This window comes from Gorilla gorilla, chromosome 10 (genome assembly GCF_029281585.2).
Source record: "Gorilla gorilla gorilla isolate KB3781 chromosome 10, NHGRI_mGorGor1-v2.1_pri, whole genome shotgun sequence".
NCBI lineage: Eukaryota > Metazoa > Chordata > Mammalia > Primates > Hominidae > Gorilla > Gorilla gorilla.
Window position 1 is genome coordinate 50400793 of NC_073234.2, and position 14556 is coordinate 50415348.

The following is a 14556-nucleotide window of genomic DNA, read 5'->3' on the forward strand; positions in this document are numbered from 1 at the left end:
TTTACAGACTCACAGATTGCTTGATGTTTAGGGGCTCTTACCTAGGATACTAATTATTCAAGGTTTTCCTAATTTAGTAGACTTTCATTGCCTACAATCTACAATATTCAGCAAAGTATTAAGGAAAATGTAATAAGGAAAATGAACCCAAGAACCTTAACCACCTCAAATAGTTTTATGGATATACTAAACTGTCAAGTACAATCTTTATCTTAAGACTTGAGAACTGGAATGCAGGAAAACAAACTTTGGTGGAATACTGGAATAAAAGACATAAAGCTGGGCAGAACTAGGTGTGGCAACCTTGTATGTTAATTCTGAAAGCCAGACCAGTGATGCTAAGAATAACAAATAGATTCAGATTTGTTTTTCAGAAACTTGAGCTATTTTGGCCAGGTGCACTGTCTCACACCTGTAATCCCAGCAATTTAGGAGGTCAAGGTGGGGGAATCACTTGAGCCCAGGAGTTCAAGACCAGCCTAGGCAACACAGTGAGACCCTGTCTCCCTGTCTCTACTTCTTTTTTTTTTTTTTGAGACGGAGTCTTGCTCTTGTCGCCCAGGCTAGAGTACAATGGCATGATCTCGGTTCACTGCAACCTTCGCCTTCTGGGTTCAAGAGATTCTCCTGCCTCAGCCTTCCAAGTACCTGGGATTACAGGCACCCACCACCAAGCCTGGCTAATTTTTTTTTTTTTGTATCTTTAGTAGGGTTTTGCCATGTTGGCCAGGCTGGTCTTGAACTCCTGACCTCGTGATCCACCCGCCTCGGCCTCCCAAAGTGCTAGGATTACAGGCGTGAGCCACCACGCCCAGCCCCCTGTCTCTTTTTTTAAAACACAATTTAAAAGCAAAAAGAAAAAATCTGTGCTGTTTAGACTCGGATTCTTAATTAGCTAGTATTTCTTAATTCAATCAATAAATTATTAAGACCTTTTCACTGCTCCCTTTTTAAAGTCTTCTTTTGAGTGATTTAAGTGCTTCTTATCACCAAGCTCTCAAAGAGAAGATAAAATTAAAATCTGATGGGTAACCATTTAAATAAGACAACTGGGGTAACCCATTTCTCCAGGACCCCTCTCTGCAGCAGAGAGCTATTCTCTTTCTTTGGCCTAGTAAACCTCTGCTCTTAACCTTAAAAAAAAAAAAAAAAGCAATTGGAAAAAATTTCAAGTCAATGAATAAAATAAGATTTGGGGATAATGGTAGACGCTAATTATGAAAGTCGACTGTTTCCTTTGAAGGGGGAGTTCAAAGCCGTTTTTTTGATGTGAATTCTTTGGGAGACAATAGAAAATGGCTAAATAGGATATAACAGAAACTTTTAAGGACGGAATTCAACTTTACCTAAAAAAGGTTTCAGGCCAGGCATGGTGGCTCACGTCTGTAATCACAGCACTTTGGGAGGTCGAGGCAGGCAGATCACCTGAGGTCAGGAATTTGAGACCAGACTGACCAACGTGGGGGAAACCCTGTCTCTACTAAAAGTACAAAATTAGCCGGCGTGGTGACGCATGCCTGTAATACCAGCTACTCAGGAGGCTGAGGCAGGTGAATCACTTGAACCCGGGAGGTGGAGGTTGTGGTAAGCCGAGATCACAGCATTGCACTCCAGCCTGGGCAACAAGAGCGAAAACTCCGTCTCAAAACAGAACAAAAAAACCTTAAGCTGGGTGCGGTTGCTCACACCTGTCATCTCAGCACTTTGGGAGGCTGAGGTGGGTGGATTGCCTGAGATCAGGAGTTCAAGACCAGCCTGGCCAACGTAGTGAAACCCTGTCTCAACTAAAAATACAAATTAGCTGGGCATGGTGGTGGGCACCTGTAATCCCAGCTACTAGGGAGGCTGAGGCAGGAGAATCGCTTAAACCCAGGAGGTGGAGGTTGCAATGAGCGGAGATCACGTCATTGCACTCCAGCCTGGGCAACAAGAGCAAAACTCTTTCTTCCCGCTAAAAACAACAACAACAACAACAAACCAAAACACACACCCCCCCCTCCAAAAAAGGTTTCTCTTCTCCCACTTAGCATTTTAAATGTAAAACTGAAGCTTTAAATTCTTTGAGCCATTCAGCTCTTAACTGCCAGCTCACACTATTTCACAGCATATCCATAGATATGAGGGCGCACCAACTCCCAGGACAGTGGGGCCTGGATGTGCTGCAGCTTCAGCTTAGAGAAGCTGGCCCGCTCCAGGGCCTTCCAGCTCTCTCTGGTCAGGTTGCACCCATCAAACAGAAGGTGCCAGGCAGGATCCAGGACTTGTTGCCAGAAGTAATTCCAAGTCGAACGCTCAGCTGCCACATGCTCCATGAAATAGAAAGCCCCTCCCTGAGAAAGAAAGAAAAAAAAACATTTCAAGGATTTTTTCATTTCTGCTTTTTAAATTTATTTTTTGAAAATTGTTCTCTGGCACTGCCTTGCAAACCTGTGAGAGAACCGTAGAGTTCTGAGCAGGAGGGTCACTCCACACTAAGCACACCCTTGAGACTGAATAACCATGTTTTAAATTTTTGTGCCATTTTCACAAATATGTACGTGATATGATTAATGAAAATTCTGATTCATCTAAAATCATTACTGAATTCAAGGTAACATTTTGTCATTAGGTATTTTATTCAGTCAGTGGATGCTGAATGTAAATTACTCTTTGTAGGAATTAGCAACTGCTGCTTTCATTGAGGAGTTTTATAAATGTTGGTCAAGTACAGGCACAATAGATATTATTACATGTTATGTGTGGGGGCATCTTCAGAAGTTTTCTACATATCTACCTCTGAGGGGAGTAAGGAGCAAGGGACCAGACAATCACCTCACAAAATCGTGGTAACTGCACCACTCTTCTTGGCCTCCTCTAGTTATCCTAGTCTTGGCTCCTCAGGCAGAGTTTAGAGAGAGAATTCAGTTTAGTGATGGAGTTCCCCCAAATTATATGGGTAAGTGTAAGACCTATGTTACAAATAGAAAAATTGGAATTTCCTGATTTATTTATTCATTTATTATTTCTTGAGACAGGGCCTGGCTCTGTCACCCAGGATGGAATGCAGTGGCACAGTCTCAGCTCACTGCAACCTCTGCCTCCTGGGCTCAAGCAATCCTACTGCCTCAGCCCCCCAAGTAGCTGGGACAACAGGTGCACACCACTATACCCAGCTAATTTTTTTTTTATAGAGACAAAGTTTCGCCGCATTGCCCAGGCTGGTCTCGAACTCCTGAGCTCAAGTGATCCTCCTGTCTAGGCTTCCCAAAGTGCTGGGATTACAGGCGTGAGCTACCGTGCCTGGCCCTGATTTTTAAAAAAATTTTCATAGGATAGGGCAGCATAAAGGAGGAGAGGCAGGTTTGGGGAGGTCAGTGTTGCCCTCTGGTTTACATGTGTTAAGAGGTGCCTCTGAGCTATCCAGGAGACTGTTGAGTAGATGGCTGGACATGCACGTTTGGGGTCAGAAGAGAGACCTGGGATAGATGTTTAGATTTGGAAATCATCTGTATATATGTGGTATTTGAGAACTCTGGAGGTATATGAGATTGCTGGGGAGTGTATATAAGTGAAATGAACCAATGAAAGGAGTTAGCCAGCTTGCTTTAGGCAGACAGTAAGGAAGGGTCCTGGAAGAACTTCTGACCAGTCCCACAAATGGTTACATGAGATGTTTTGTGCAGATAAGGGAACTTGCCCAGGGGCTTGCCTAAACGTGCCTGCAGCCCACTAAGGCCCCACATGCACGCTGGGGGAATGGGGTGGAGCCACCAGGAATTCATGCCTTTACAAACAGGGAACCCAGCTCCATCAGCTTTTCAGTTGTGAAGGGGGCAACCAGCAACCTGTTTTCAGGACCCCTCTTTTTGCTGAGAGCTTTCTGTTTCACTTGATAAATTCTACTCCACTCACTCTTCCATGTTCACGTGCCTATTTCTTCCTGAATGTGAGACAAGAACCTGGACCTAGCTGAGCTAAGGAGCAAAAATCCTGTGTCACCAAGAAAGGAACCCCAGTGGTAGGAGATGGGCAGAGGAAGAAGAGCCAGCAAAAGTGATAGAAATGTTGAAATCAGAAAGATGAAAACCCCAATAACAAGCACTGTGGTACAGTGGTAAGAATATTTGCATTTGCATTTGGCTGGGTGCGGTGGCTCACACCTGTAATCCCACCACTTTGGGAGGCCAAGGTGGGTGGATCACTTGAGGCCAGAAGTTGGACACCAGCCCGGCCAACATGGTGAAACCCCATCCCTACTAAATATATAAAAGTTAGCCAGGCGTGGTAACATGTGCCTGTAAACCCAGCTACTCGGGAGGCTGAGGCAAGGAGAGTCACTTGAACCTGGGAGGTGGAGGCTGCAGTTAGCCAAGATCACGCCACTGTATACCAGCCTGGGTGACAGAGCAAGACTCTGTTTCAAAAAAAAGGAATATTTGCATTTGCATTAAAGAGAGCCATGTCTACTAGCTGTGTAACTTTGGGTAAATTCCTTAATCTCTCTGAGTCTGTTTCTTTGTCCTAACATGAAGATATGTACTTTAGAGGACTGTTGACAGGGTTAAATGAAAATGTAATAAAGTTCCCTTGTTATATCCAGCAGAGAGTGGGTGCTTGGCAGGAGCTAAGGAAGACTATCACGAATGTGATAACTTTAAGAGTTCAATTGATTTTTGGCACTGGAAAACTGAGATAATAATTACCTGCCTTGCAGCGGTGTTGGGAGATTAGTAACACTGTAAGCAAAACATCTACTAATGTGCCAGTTGGTGCCCAGTCTTAGCATATAAGAACCCAGCATTTGGGTATAAGAATCAGTCCTTTTTTATTTACTACTGTGATATTGAGCCAAGACAGGATTGTATGATTGTTCCTAAACCCTATCTCCAAGTTCTTTTCTTCCTGAGGAACTTCCTCTATTAGAAAATAAAACTGATGGTTGGGCATGGTGGCTCACACCTGTAATCCCAACACTTTGAGAGGCCAAAGTGGGCAGACCACTTGAGCCCAGGAGTTTGAGACCAGCCTGGGCAACATGGCGAAACCTCATCTCTACAAAAATACAAAAACTAGCTGGGTGTGGTGGTGCATATCTGTAGTCCCAGCTACTGGGAGGGTGGGGAGGCTGAGATGGAAAGATTGCTTGAGTCCAGCAGGTCAAGGCTGCAATGAGCTGTGATCATGCCACTGCACTCCAGCCTGGGTGACAGAGGGAAACCCTGTCTCAACAAAAAATGAAAACTGGGGATTACAAAACATGCCTTTCCCCCAGAAGAGTAAATTCAAATGTTAAGATATCCATATCTTCAACTTTGTTCAGAATATAAAACGATTTTAAACTAGCTAAAAATAATAAAGGTAATATGTGAAAACTACATACAGGTATAAAGATTACAGAGTTTACGGAAAGGTTTAAAATGAAAAGTAATTCTTTCCCTGAATCCAATCCCATTCCCCAAAGGCAACCACTGTTAATAGTTACTTGTCTATCATTCCCATTAACTTATACACATACATGTATGTCCTCTCCCCGCCTCACACAATGGGCACGTGGTGGGCCTACGCTCTACCTAACATTCTGTGGCTTGATTGCTTTTTGTTTTCATTAAACATTATCCCTTGGGGATTTTTAAGTATCAGCACAGATAACTCTTCTTGTTCTTTATGACAGCTGCACAGTGTTCCTTTGTACAATATGACAACTCACTTACATAGCATCCTATTGATAGACATTTCAGTTATTTCCAGTTTGTGCTATTACAAATTCTACTTAATATTCTTGTGTATGGACAAGTTTTTGCATGTGGATAAAAGAGTATGTGTGCTTTAAATTTTGATATTATCAGATACCACCCAAAGAGGGTACCTCTTCTAATGTGTATGGTGGTGTCCAGTCCCCTAAACCCACCCCAACCCCATACTGACCTTAAAAGAAGTCCCTAACAGTATAATAGGTAAAATTAGTATCTCCTTTAATTAACTCTTTAAGTTTGAGCACTTTTGTCCTATAATTGGTTTACATTTCTGTTCCTGTTATTTGCCCATTTTCCCTTTTGTTTTTCTTATTGAAAAAATATTGATCTTATTGACACGTAATGTCTTTTAACATGAGGGAAGTTAACCCTTTGTCTATCATCCCTGGCAAATATTTTTTCCAAGCTTGTTTTGTAGTTTAACTTTGTTTTGGGGAGTTTTTTTTTTTCTTTTTCTTTTTCTTTCTTTTTTTTTTTTTTTTTGAGACAGAGTTTCACTCTGTTGCCTAGGCTGGAGTGCTGTGGTGCAATCTTGGCTCACTTTAACCTCTGCCCCACCAGGTTCAAGCGATTCTCCTGCCTACAGGCACCTGCCACCATGCCTGGCTAATTTTTGTATTTTTAATAGAGATGGGGTTTCACCATATTGGTCAGTCTGGTCTCGAACTCCTGACCTCAAGTGATCCGCCTGCCTTGGCCTCCCAAAATGCTGGGATTACAGATGTGAACCATGTGCCCGGCCAGGAGGTTTTTTCTTTATAGCAGTTTTAAGTTTTTATATTCAGATTTATCAATCTCTTTATAGCTTCTCTCCCACGCTAAGATTTTAAAAAATTCTACAGTATTTTCTAGTAGTTTACTTTTTATGTTAAAATGTTTCAGCCACCTGAAATTGACAGGCCTGCCCTCTATGATAATAGCTGCTACTAACCAGTCCTCCTCACACCCTTTCACTCACCGGTCTCAGCACTCTGCACACCTCGCGGAGAATCCGCTCCTGGTTCTTCACAGAGCACAGCACCAGGGTGCAGACCACCACATCCACAGAGCCATCAGCCACCTGGTGCATGTTCTCCCCGGCAGCTACCACAAAGCGCTCAAACTGCAGGTGTCGGTTCTCTGCAATGCTCTTGATCAAAAACTTCTCAAAGTTGGGGTTGGGGTCAATACAGGTCACCCTGCACCCAGGTGGGTAGAACTTGAAGTTGGCCCCCGTGCCACAGCCCACTTCCAGCAGGGAGAGCTTCCCGGAGGGGCCCGCAAACTCCTGCAGGTTGCTGAAGAGCTCCCGCTTCTTGCTTGCCATCTGTTCGTTGTATATCACAGTGAACCTCACCAAGAAGTAGGGGAACCATTTTTTGCATATCCAGCTCCACAAGCCCAGAAAGTTCAGCAGGTACATGGGAAGTGTCAGGATGTAAATGGCCAGTCTCAGGATAAAGATGGTAAGCTCCATTGCTCAGAAGGGAAAAAAACAAACAGATCAACAGTTAGAGACCCGACTCCTTTAATTGCAGGAGAGAAGCTTCTGGCCACACTCCAGAGCCAATCAGCTGCAGAGGAGAAAAAGAACTGGCTGTGCTGGAAAGTCAAATCATGGGCAAGAGGCCAGTTTTGCCTAATTAATAGATGTTTGGCAGCAGTCGATTCAGCTTAGTTTTCATGAGGCAAAATGAGAAGGTTCCCAGCTTTTCCTCAGAAGGAAAGTGGATTATAATCCTTTATTCCTAATCGATTCCTGTTTCCCCTTCTCTGGGTTTGGAGACAGCTGCTAGCTTCCTGCTAGAGTTTTATAAGCACAGTGTACTTACACCCCACCGGGCTCTCCAGTGACCTCTAAAAGAAAACAGAATTCGTGGGTGGAGCCTGGTCAAACCACACCAGAAGAGTGCTGCCAAGGCCCCTTTATCATAACACATCCCCCTTACTTCCCCCGCCCAAACCCTGATTTTTTTTTTTTTTTTAAAAGGAAGTGAAAGGACATGCATGCCCGGCCACAGTCAGCAAGAATTCTCTCTTTTACATTCTGGGCAGAGGCTCTCAGTGTTCACAACTCAACATTTTTGTAAACCAAAAATAATGTTCTAAGGCCTCTAACCATCTGAATGGACTTTCTCCTTGGCCAGGGCGCTTTTAAAATTTAACCTGAGAGATTGTTTCAGGCCATGAGGGGAAGTGGGGGTCAGATACGCCTCATGATGCCTCTCCGGCATTCACATCAACGCAGACCTTAAGTACATTTACAATCTATTCTCTCTGAAGCCTGCTACTTGGAGGCTTCATCTGCATAATAAAACTTCAGTCTCCACAACTCTTATTGCAACCCAGACATTTCCTTTCTATCGATCCCAGGTCTTTAGATAAACTCAACCAATTGTCAACCAGAAAAATTTAAAACCTACCTATAACCTGGAAGCTCCCTGCCTCGCATCGGGTTGTCCTGCCTTTCTGGACTGAACCAATGTATTTCTTAAATGTATTTGATTGAAGCCTCATGTCTCCCTAAGATGTAGAAAACCAAGCTGTACCCTGACCACCTTGGGCACATGTTCTCAGGATTTCCCGAGGGCTGTGTCACAGGACATGGTCACTCATATTTGGCTCAGAATAAATCTCTTTAAATATTTTACAGAATTTGACTCTTTTTGTTGATATTTTAAAATCACTGTTTTGGGCTGTACTCCCCCTTTTAAAACAATTTTTGGCTCAAGGAAGTCAGTTTGTGGGCTGCCCTTCTTTTAAAGGACAAGCCTCAGTCTTCAAAATGTGCCTAACTACTCGATTACTCAGCTAATTTGGATAAAAATATTTCCCAGAATATTCACATTTGGGAGCCAAAGGGATTCAGAAAATAGTTTCAAGCATCCATCCGCTTTTTACAAGAAAGCCTGAATCTGGGCACAGTGGTGGGTGCCCATGGTCTCAGCTACTGAGGAGCTAAGACAGAAGCACACCTTGAGCCCAGGAATTCAAATCCTGTCTGGGCAACATAGTGAGACTCTATCTCTTTAGAAAAAAAAAAAAAGAAAAAAAGAAAAAGGCCTGAGCTTTAGGGTGGCTAGGGAACACAGAAAAAAACCAATTTTTTAAAAATAGTAAACATTTACTTTAAAAAACTGGGTGATGGATACAGGGAGTGTTCTGTTGTTTCATGATTTGTTATAACCTGCATGTATTTTATAAATATTGTATCTATTCCATTTTTAACAGCTTTTTTGAGGTGGAATTGACATATAATAAACTTTACATATTTAATGTGTACAGTTTGATAAGTTTTGACATATCTATATACCTGTGAACCCATCACTTCAGCCAAGATAAATGAACATATCCATCACCCCTAAAAGATTACTGTTGCTCCATTGTGATCCTCCCTTCTGCATTCCTAATCCTGAGGCAATCAGTGGCCTGTTTTCTGTCTGTGGCCTGTTTTCTGTCTTTTTTTTTTTTTTTTTTTTAAGTGAGCAGCAGCAAGATTTATTGTGAAGAGCGAAAGAACAAAGCTTCCACAGTGTGGAAGGGGACCCGAGCGGGTTGCCCTTCTGTCTGTTTTTGAAAACGGGATCCAGGGAAGAAACTGAGCAACTCCACAGGACTGGAAGATTCTAAAGCCCTCAGCAAAGGAGAATGAAAGTAATTTTGTAGAGAATTTAATTATTCTTTTTAAAATGGAGAGGCCTATGGCCACAAAGTTTGCTTGTAAGAAAAGTACCAAAGTAACCCCAGACATAATCATTAAGAAAATTAAAATACTTTTGGGAACCTACCTGGCTGGACAACTTTGCCATTTATCTCCAGCTATAGATATTTCCTTTTACAAATCAGGCAACCTCATTATCCTTCTGGTGACACACTCTTTTCTTTTTTTCTTTTGCACTTATCTTTTGTTTTTGTTTAGGGAAATAGCCTGAATGTTGTTCCTGAAACTGTTTTTCAGAATTGTGAAAACAAAACAGCATTCTGGGGCTCTTAGCAAAGGACAATACCTGGGTCACAAAGCCCAGTTGAGACAGATGAAATTGAATTATCAGGCTGGGTGCCGTGGCTCACACCTGTAATCCCAGCACTTTGGGAGGCCAAGCAGGCGGATCACTTGAGGCCAGGAGTTTGAGACCAGCCTGGCTGAGGCATGAGAATTGCTTGAAGCTGGGAGGTAGAGGTTGCAGTGAGCTGAGATTGTGCCAGTGCACTCCAGTCTGGGCGACAGAGTGAGATGAGACTGTCCCAAAAAAATAAAAATAAAAAATAAAAATGAAATTGAATGGTCAAATCAAATAATGGAATACTTAATTTTCAAAAAGCCCTACAAAACAAATGTACTACTGATACATACAACAACAAAAATTAATCTTACAGATTAAAGGAAGAGAGTACATACTGTAGCATTTTATTTACATGAAATTCAAGCAAACTTACCTACATAGACATTTTGGGGTTATTGACTTAGAGGCCACAAAGGTGCCTTCTAGGGATATTGGAAACGTTCTATATTTTGATTTTGTTGGAAGTTAAACAGATATATATATACACACACATATATATGTAAAAATTTATCAAGCTGTACACTTAAAGTTTTTGCACTTTAATTATATGTAAATTTATCTCAATGAAAAGTAATAAGACTTCAAGAAAAGGACATAATATTAGGAATAAAAGGGCACATGTACAGATAATATAGAAAAATTTATATGAGAATACTAGGCACAACTTTATGCTAATATGTTTGAAGAGTTGGATAAATTAATTTTCTGCAAAATTGAAAATACCATAATTGATTCAAGAAGACATAGAATATCTGATTAAACTACTAACCATTAAAGAATCTAAACTAGTAGTATGTATGTCTTTACTCCCATGTCACGATTTCCAAAGTTATCAGAAACCTGCATGTGAAAGCACCTGTTAAAGTCTTATAGCTGGTTATAAGCTGTCTTTTGAAAAAGGTTAAAACAAGACGACAATTGTCTGTGAATGACAAAATTTCTAGGGTAGTTACAGTTAAAAACACGATTGACAAATTTGGTTATTTCTGTGGTTGACAATGGTTTAACATAACCTTAATTTTGATTGATAACATGTACTCAGACATTGGAATTTTAGACATCCCATACAATTTTGGAACACATATCAGTATTATTCACTAAAATATAACCTGAAGAACATTAAACATCATTTTGGCAATTCCACGTACCTAAATATGTTAAATAATGCTGTTTACCTCTCTTCTGGATGCTTTGGGGCCCTCTGTAGCATCAAAAAGCTAGAGGGTCAGGAAAGACAATTTTGAAACTGAAGTTTGATTTTGAAAAGCCTGTTAAATGTTAGAGGTTTAAAACACTTGATATTATGAAATACAGTTCCAGGTTACCATAAGGTATTTACTTTGCCTAAATGATGACTCAAAAATTTTAAAACAAGGTAAAAATCTTTACTCATTAAGAGGGAAGACTTAGTTTTCCAAACAGTTTGTCTCCTGTCTTCTTTCCTCTTCTTGGCAGTCTATCCACCAGGCAAATGAAAATCTTTCATTATTCTTCACTATTACATGACAATCGTATGCAAGGGAGAGAAAGCAAGATTTTACCCTTAAGTTGGTTTCAAAACAATCCTTTATCCTTAGGCAATATTTACATTTCCATGCCTTTTTATAATATTTTACCACAAAACATTTTACTGTTCTTACACACCTTGTATGTAAATCTATTTTCAGTAGTCTCATTTACATGTTATAATGGTAACTCTTAGCAATTTTTAACTTTAAAATTTAGTAAGTTGTTTTAATTATGTACTAGGTGCAGATAAAGTCTGATTTTTTCCAGCATAGTTAGGGGAGTGGCTAATTTTGTATGTCCCTAGGCCTTACAGAGTTGTAAAGCAGGCAGTTTACAACCTTGAAACATTAAGCAAACCTAGTATCTGACTTGCATGATTTAGACCACCTATTTACATTTTGACGACACTTATTTATACCAATTATCTTTAAAACTATTTTTATTTCTTAAAGTCACGTGAACTAAAAGACAACTTTTTTCTTTAAAAAATATTTAAGTGCTTATTTTTTTTCAGCCAATCAGAACTCTTTTTATGGACATCATACACAACACATATATAGCTACACAGATGAACAGAAGAGGATCTAGTCATTATAAGATTTTTCATTTGCCAATCTTCTAATTGGATTATTGGCCTCCAAGTGGGGCCCTTTAAGAGCAGGGGTAGGAGAGTGAAATGGCTACATTGTCTGGGGTATATACCCTGGGGTTCGTTGTCTCATGCCAAGAAAGGATTCAGGACACAGGCCCACGGGGGTGGGTTAAAGAGTGGAAAGCTTAATAAAAGAAAGGAGAGAGGAGAGCAGCTCCTTGAGAGAGACATCTGAAAAAAGTGGGTAGGTAGTAGACCGCAGCAGATTTTATAGGCAGGCTGGAGAAGGCGGTGACTGATTTACGTAGGGGATTGGTTTGATCAGGTATGACATCCACATAGCGTGCAGGGAAGCCTGGCTGCCCTATCCTAATCTTACGCAAATGGGCTTTCTAGTTGATCGGTACCATCTTGTCTACTCCTTACTAGACACATGGCTGACAAAGAGAAGGGAAGATGGAACCACCCTCTTGAACATGTCTGGTTTGTAGTTCCTGCCGACATTCACCTGTGCAAGCTCCCAGCTTGCTTGTCTATATGTCTGCAGCTTGACTTTACAGGCTGTTCTTGTTAGAAAATGATTGGGCTGATTTCACTGAAGAGAAAAGAGGACTCCCATACCCTTACTATCTGCCTATGTGAATTCTTCTTAACTCCTATATCAAAAGCATGCAGTTTCTGGGGAAGACAAAAACAGATTTTGAGAGAGATCTATCTGCCTCTAATTCCTGGGGTTCCATGAGGAAAACAGAGGTTTCTCCCAAAATGGAATCCATGGAGCCTTTTCTGTTTTTACCAAGGAGTCCCAGGCCATCAGAAGTTATCTTGGGGCCTCTCATGCATGCATTAAGAGTGGCAAGACAAAATGGAAAAGAAGAATGTAGGTGACTGATTAAAAACCTTTTCTACAAAAACAAGAGCCAAGAAGAGAAAAACATAAAGGCCTTTTAAATATACCTATAACTTGGATATCCACTTTTAATCAAGCTGAGTGCTCTTTAAGAAAATCCTTTTAAATCCCTTGTTACCTGACTTTAGTCACACTAAGTGGTTAAGATTTCTGGCATTTGAACTTTACCAAAAGCAACCTCACAGGTGAAACCAACAAGCCTTCAATTAAGGTTATGATTTAACCATGAGTGTACAAGGTATTTTCAAAGGGGTGGTAAGCAGCTTTTGAAACCACCATTGTGAAACTGTAACTGAGACAGTAAAAGAGATCTGACCCAACCAACTCCATGTTGCCTCTGGCCTCCAAGCTGCCCTTATTCATTCCCGGGCATAGGCTGAACCAACTCTGGGAGGAACTTATAGTTTATAGTCCAAAACGAAGATGATAACAGCCCTTTCCCAAAACAAACCTCCTTTCCTGGGGACCAGACTGCCTTTGTCAGACCAAGAAACCAACCACAAGATTAGGAACTATGGTTTAGGAATCATGCAGCTGGAGGCCACAAGATTCTAGCCCTCCCTAAACTGCTCCTAAGATCAGTGCTTGAGATATTTTGAAGACCCTGCACTTGATGGATTAGCTGGATGGATTAGACTGATAAACTGGCTCCTCTGATCTTGTGGCCCCTTACCAGGAACTGACTCAGCACAAGAGGACAGCCTCGACTCCCTGTGATTTCATCTCTAACCTAAACAATCAGCATTCCTGGCTCACTGGCCTTCCCCACCCACCAAGCCGCCTCAAAAACTCTGCTCCCCGAATGCTTAGGGAGACTGACCAGAGCAATAACAAAACAGTGGTCTCCCACACAGCCAGCCCCACATGAATCACCCCCTCTCCATTTCAATTCCCCCATCCCAATAAATCAGCTCTTTTGAGGCAGTGGGCAAGGTGAACCTACTGGGTGGCCACACTTGTACAAAGGCTAGAACCTTTAAAGGCAACTCAGAGAAAGGAAGATTTAAGAAGGGAAGCTAGAAGTTGTTCATGGAGGGGAAGAGAATCAGCAAATGGCAAAAGTCATACAGACATTAACCCAAAGGTACTCATTCTCCAAGCCAGGATTGAACTCGGGCCATCGTTGCAAAATGGTGGAGATTAAAACAAAGTATTGCCACATGGTTACAGGTCACACTTCCAAGGATGTAAAACAAGATGGAGGCCTACAGCAAAGTTTGTTATTGACCAGTTTACCAGGCTGGCTTGAACAGTGGGCTTATGGAGCTCTAGACCCACATTCCATCCTAAGGTACCCCTCTTTCTGACAGAACCGTACAGAAAGACATGCAAAGCACACCAGATTGGCTACAGCTTAAGACCAACTTCATAAATCCTTTTTCATTAATCAAAGTTTTACAGAGAATATAAACAGTGATCCTTATTATTCTTTTTACTGGTTTGCACAGGGAGAGAGAAGCCAAAAGCTAAACTGGTAAAAAAACAAAACAAAACAAACAAACAAAAAACAAACCTTTTACCTTTTTGGAATGGCATGGCAGGCTTCTGGGTGCCCACCCCCCAGTCAATTCTAAGCCAAGAATTTTAAGGTTTAAGGTTTGAGAAATTAACTTTTCCCAGTTTGGAGGGATATCATAAAGAGAGAAGAGCCATTTCAAACCATGAAAAAAGGAAGGAAAAATACCATAGAAAAGTCTGGGGGTTTGGGGCCGGGCACTGTGGCTTACACCTGTAATCCCAGCACTTTGGGAGGCCGAGGCAGGCGTATCA

General features: G+C 41.5%; 1 protein-coding gene across 1 annotated transcript; it reads right to left on the reverse strand.

The window, feature by feature from the left end:
• Positions 1 to 517: 517 nt before the first annotated feature.
• On the reverse strand, positions 518 to 7579 carry TMT1A (thiol methyltransferase 1A). Its single transcript, XM_019039211.4, has 2 exons — positions 6691 to 7579; positions 518 to 2330 (listed from the first exon to the last, which is right to left on the reverse strand). The coding sequence occupies exons 1-2, from the start codon at positions 7186 to 7188 to the stop codon at positions 2094 to 2096; spliced, it is 735 nt and encodes a 244-aa protein (XP_018894756.2). The 5' UTR covers positions 7189 to 7579; the 3' UTR covers positions 518 to 2093.
• Positions 7580 to 14556: the final 6977 nt, after the last annotated feature.

Bases quoted from the DNA above. Each gene is read 5' to 3' on its own strand.
- TMT1A (XM_019039211.4), bottom strand. From the start codon at position 7,188: ATGGAGCTTACCATCTTTATCCTGAGACTGGCCATTTACATCCTGACA. The intron at 2,331-6,690 runs GTGAGTGAAAGG...TTTCTTTCTCAG, and splicing joins TGTGCAGAGTGCTGAGACCG to GGAGGGGCTTTCTATTTCAT.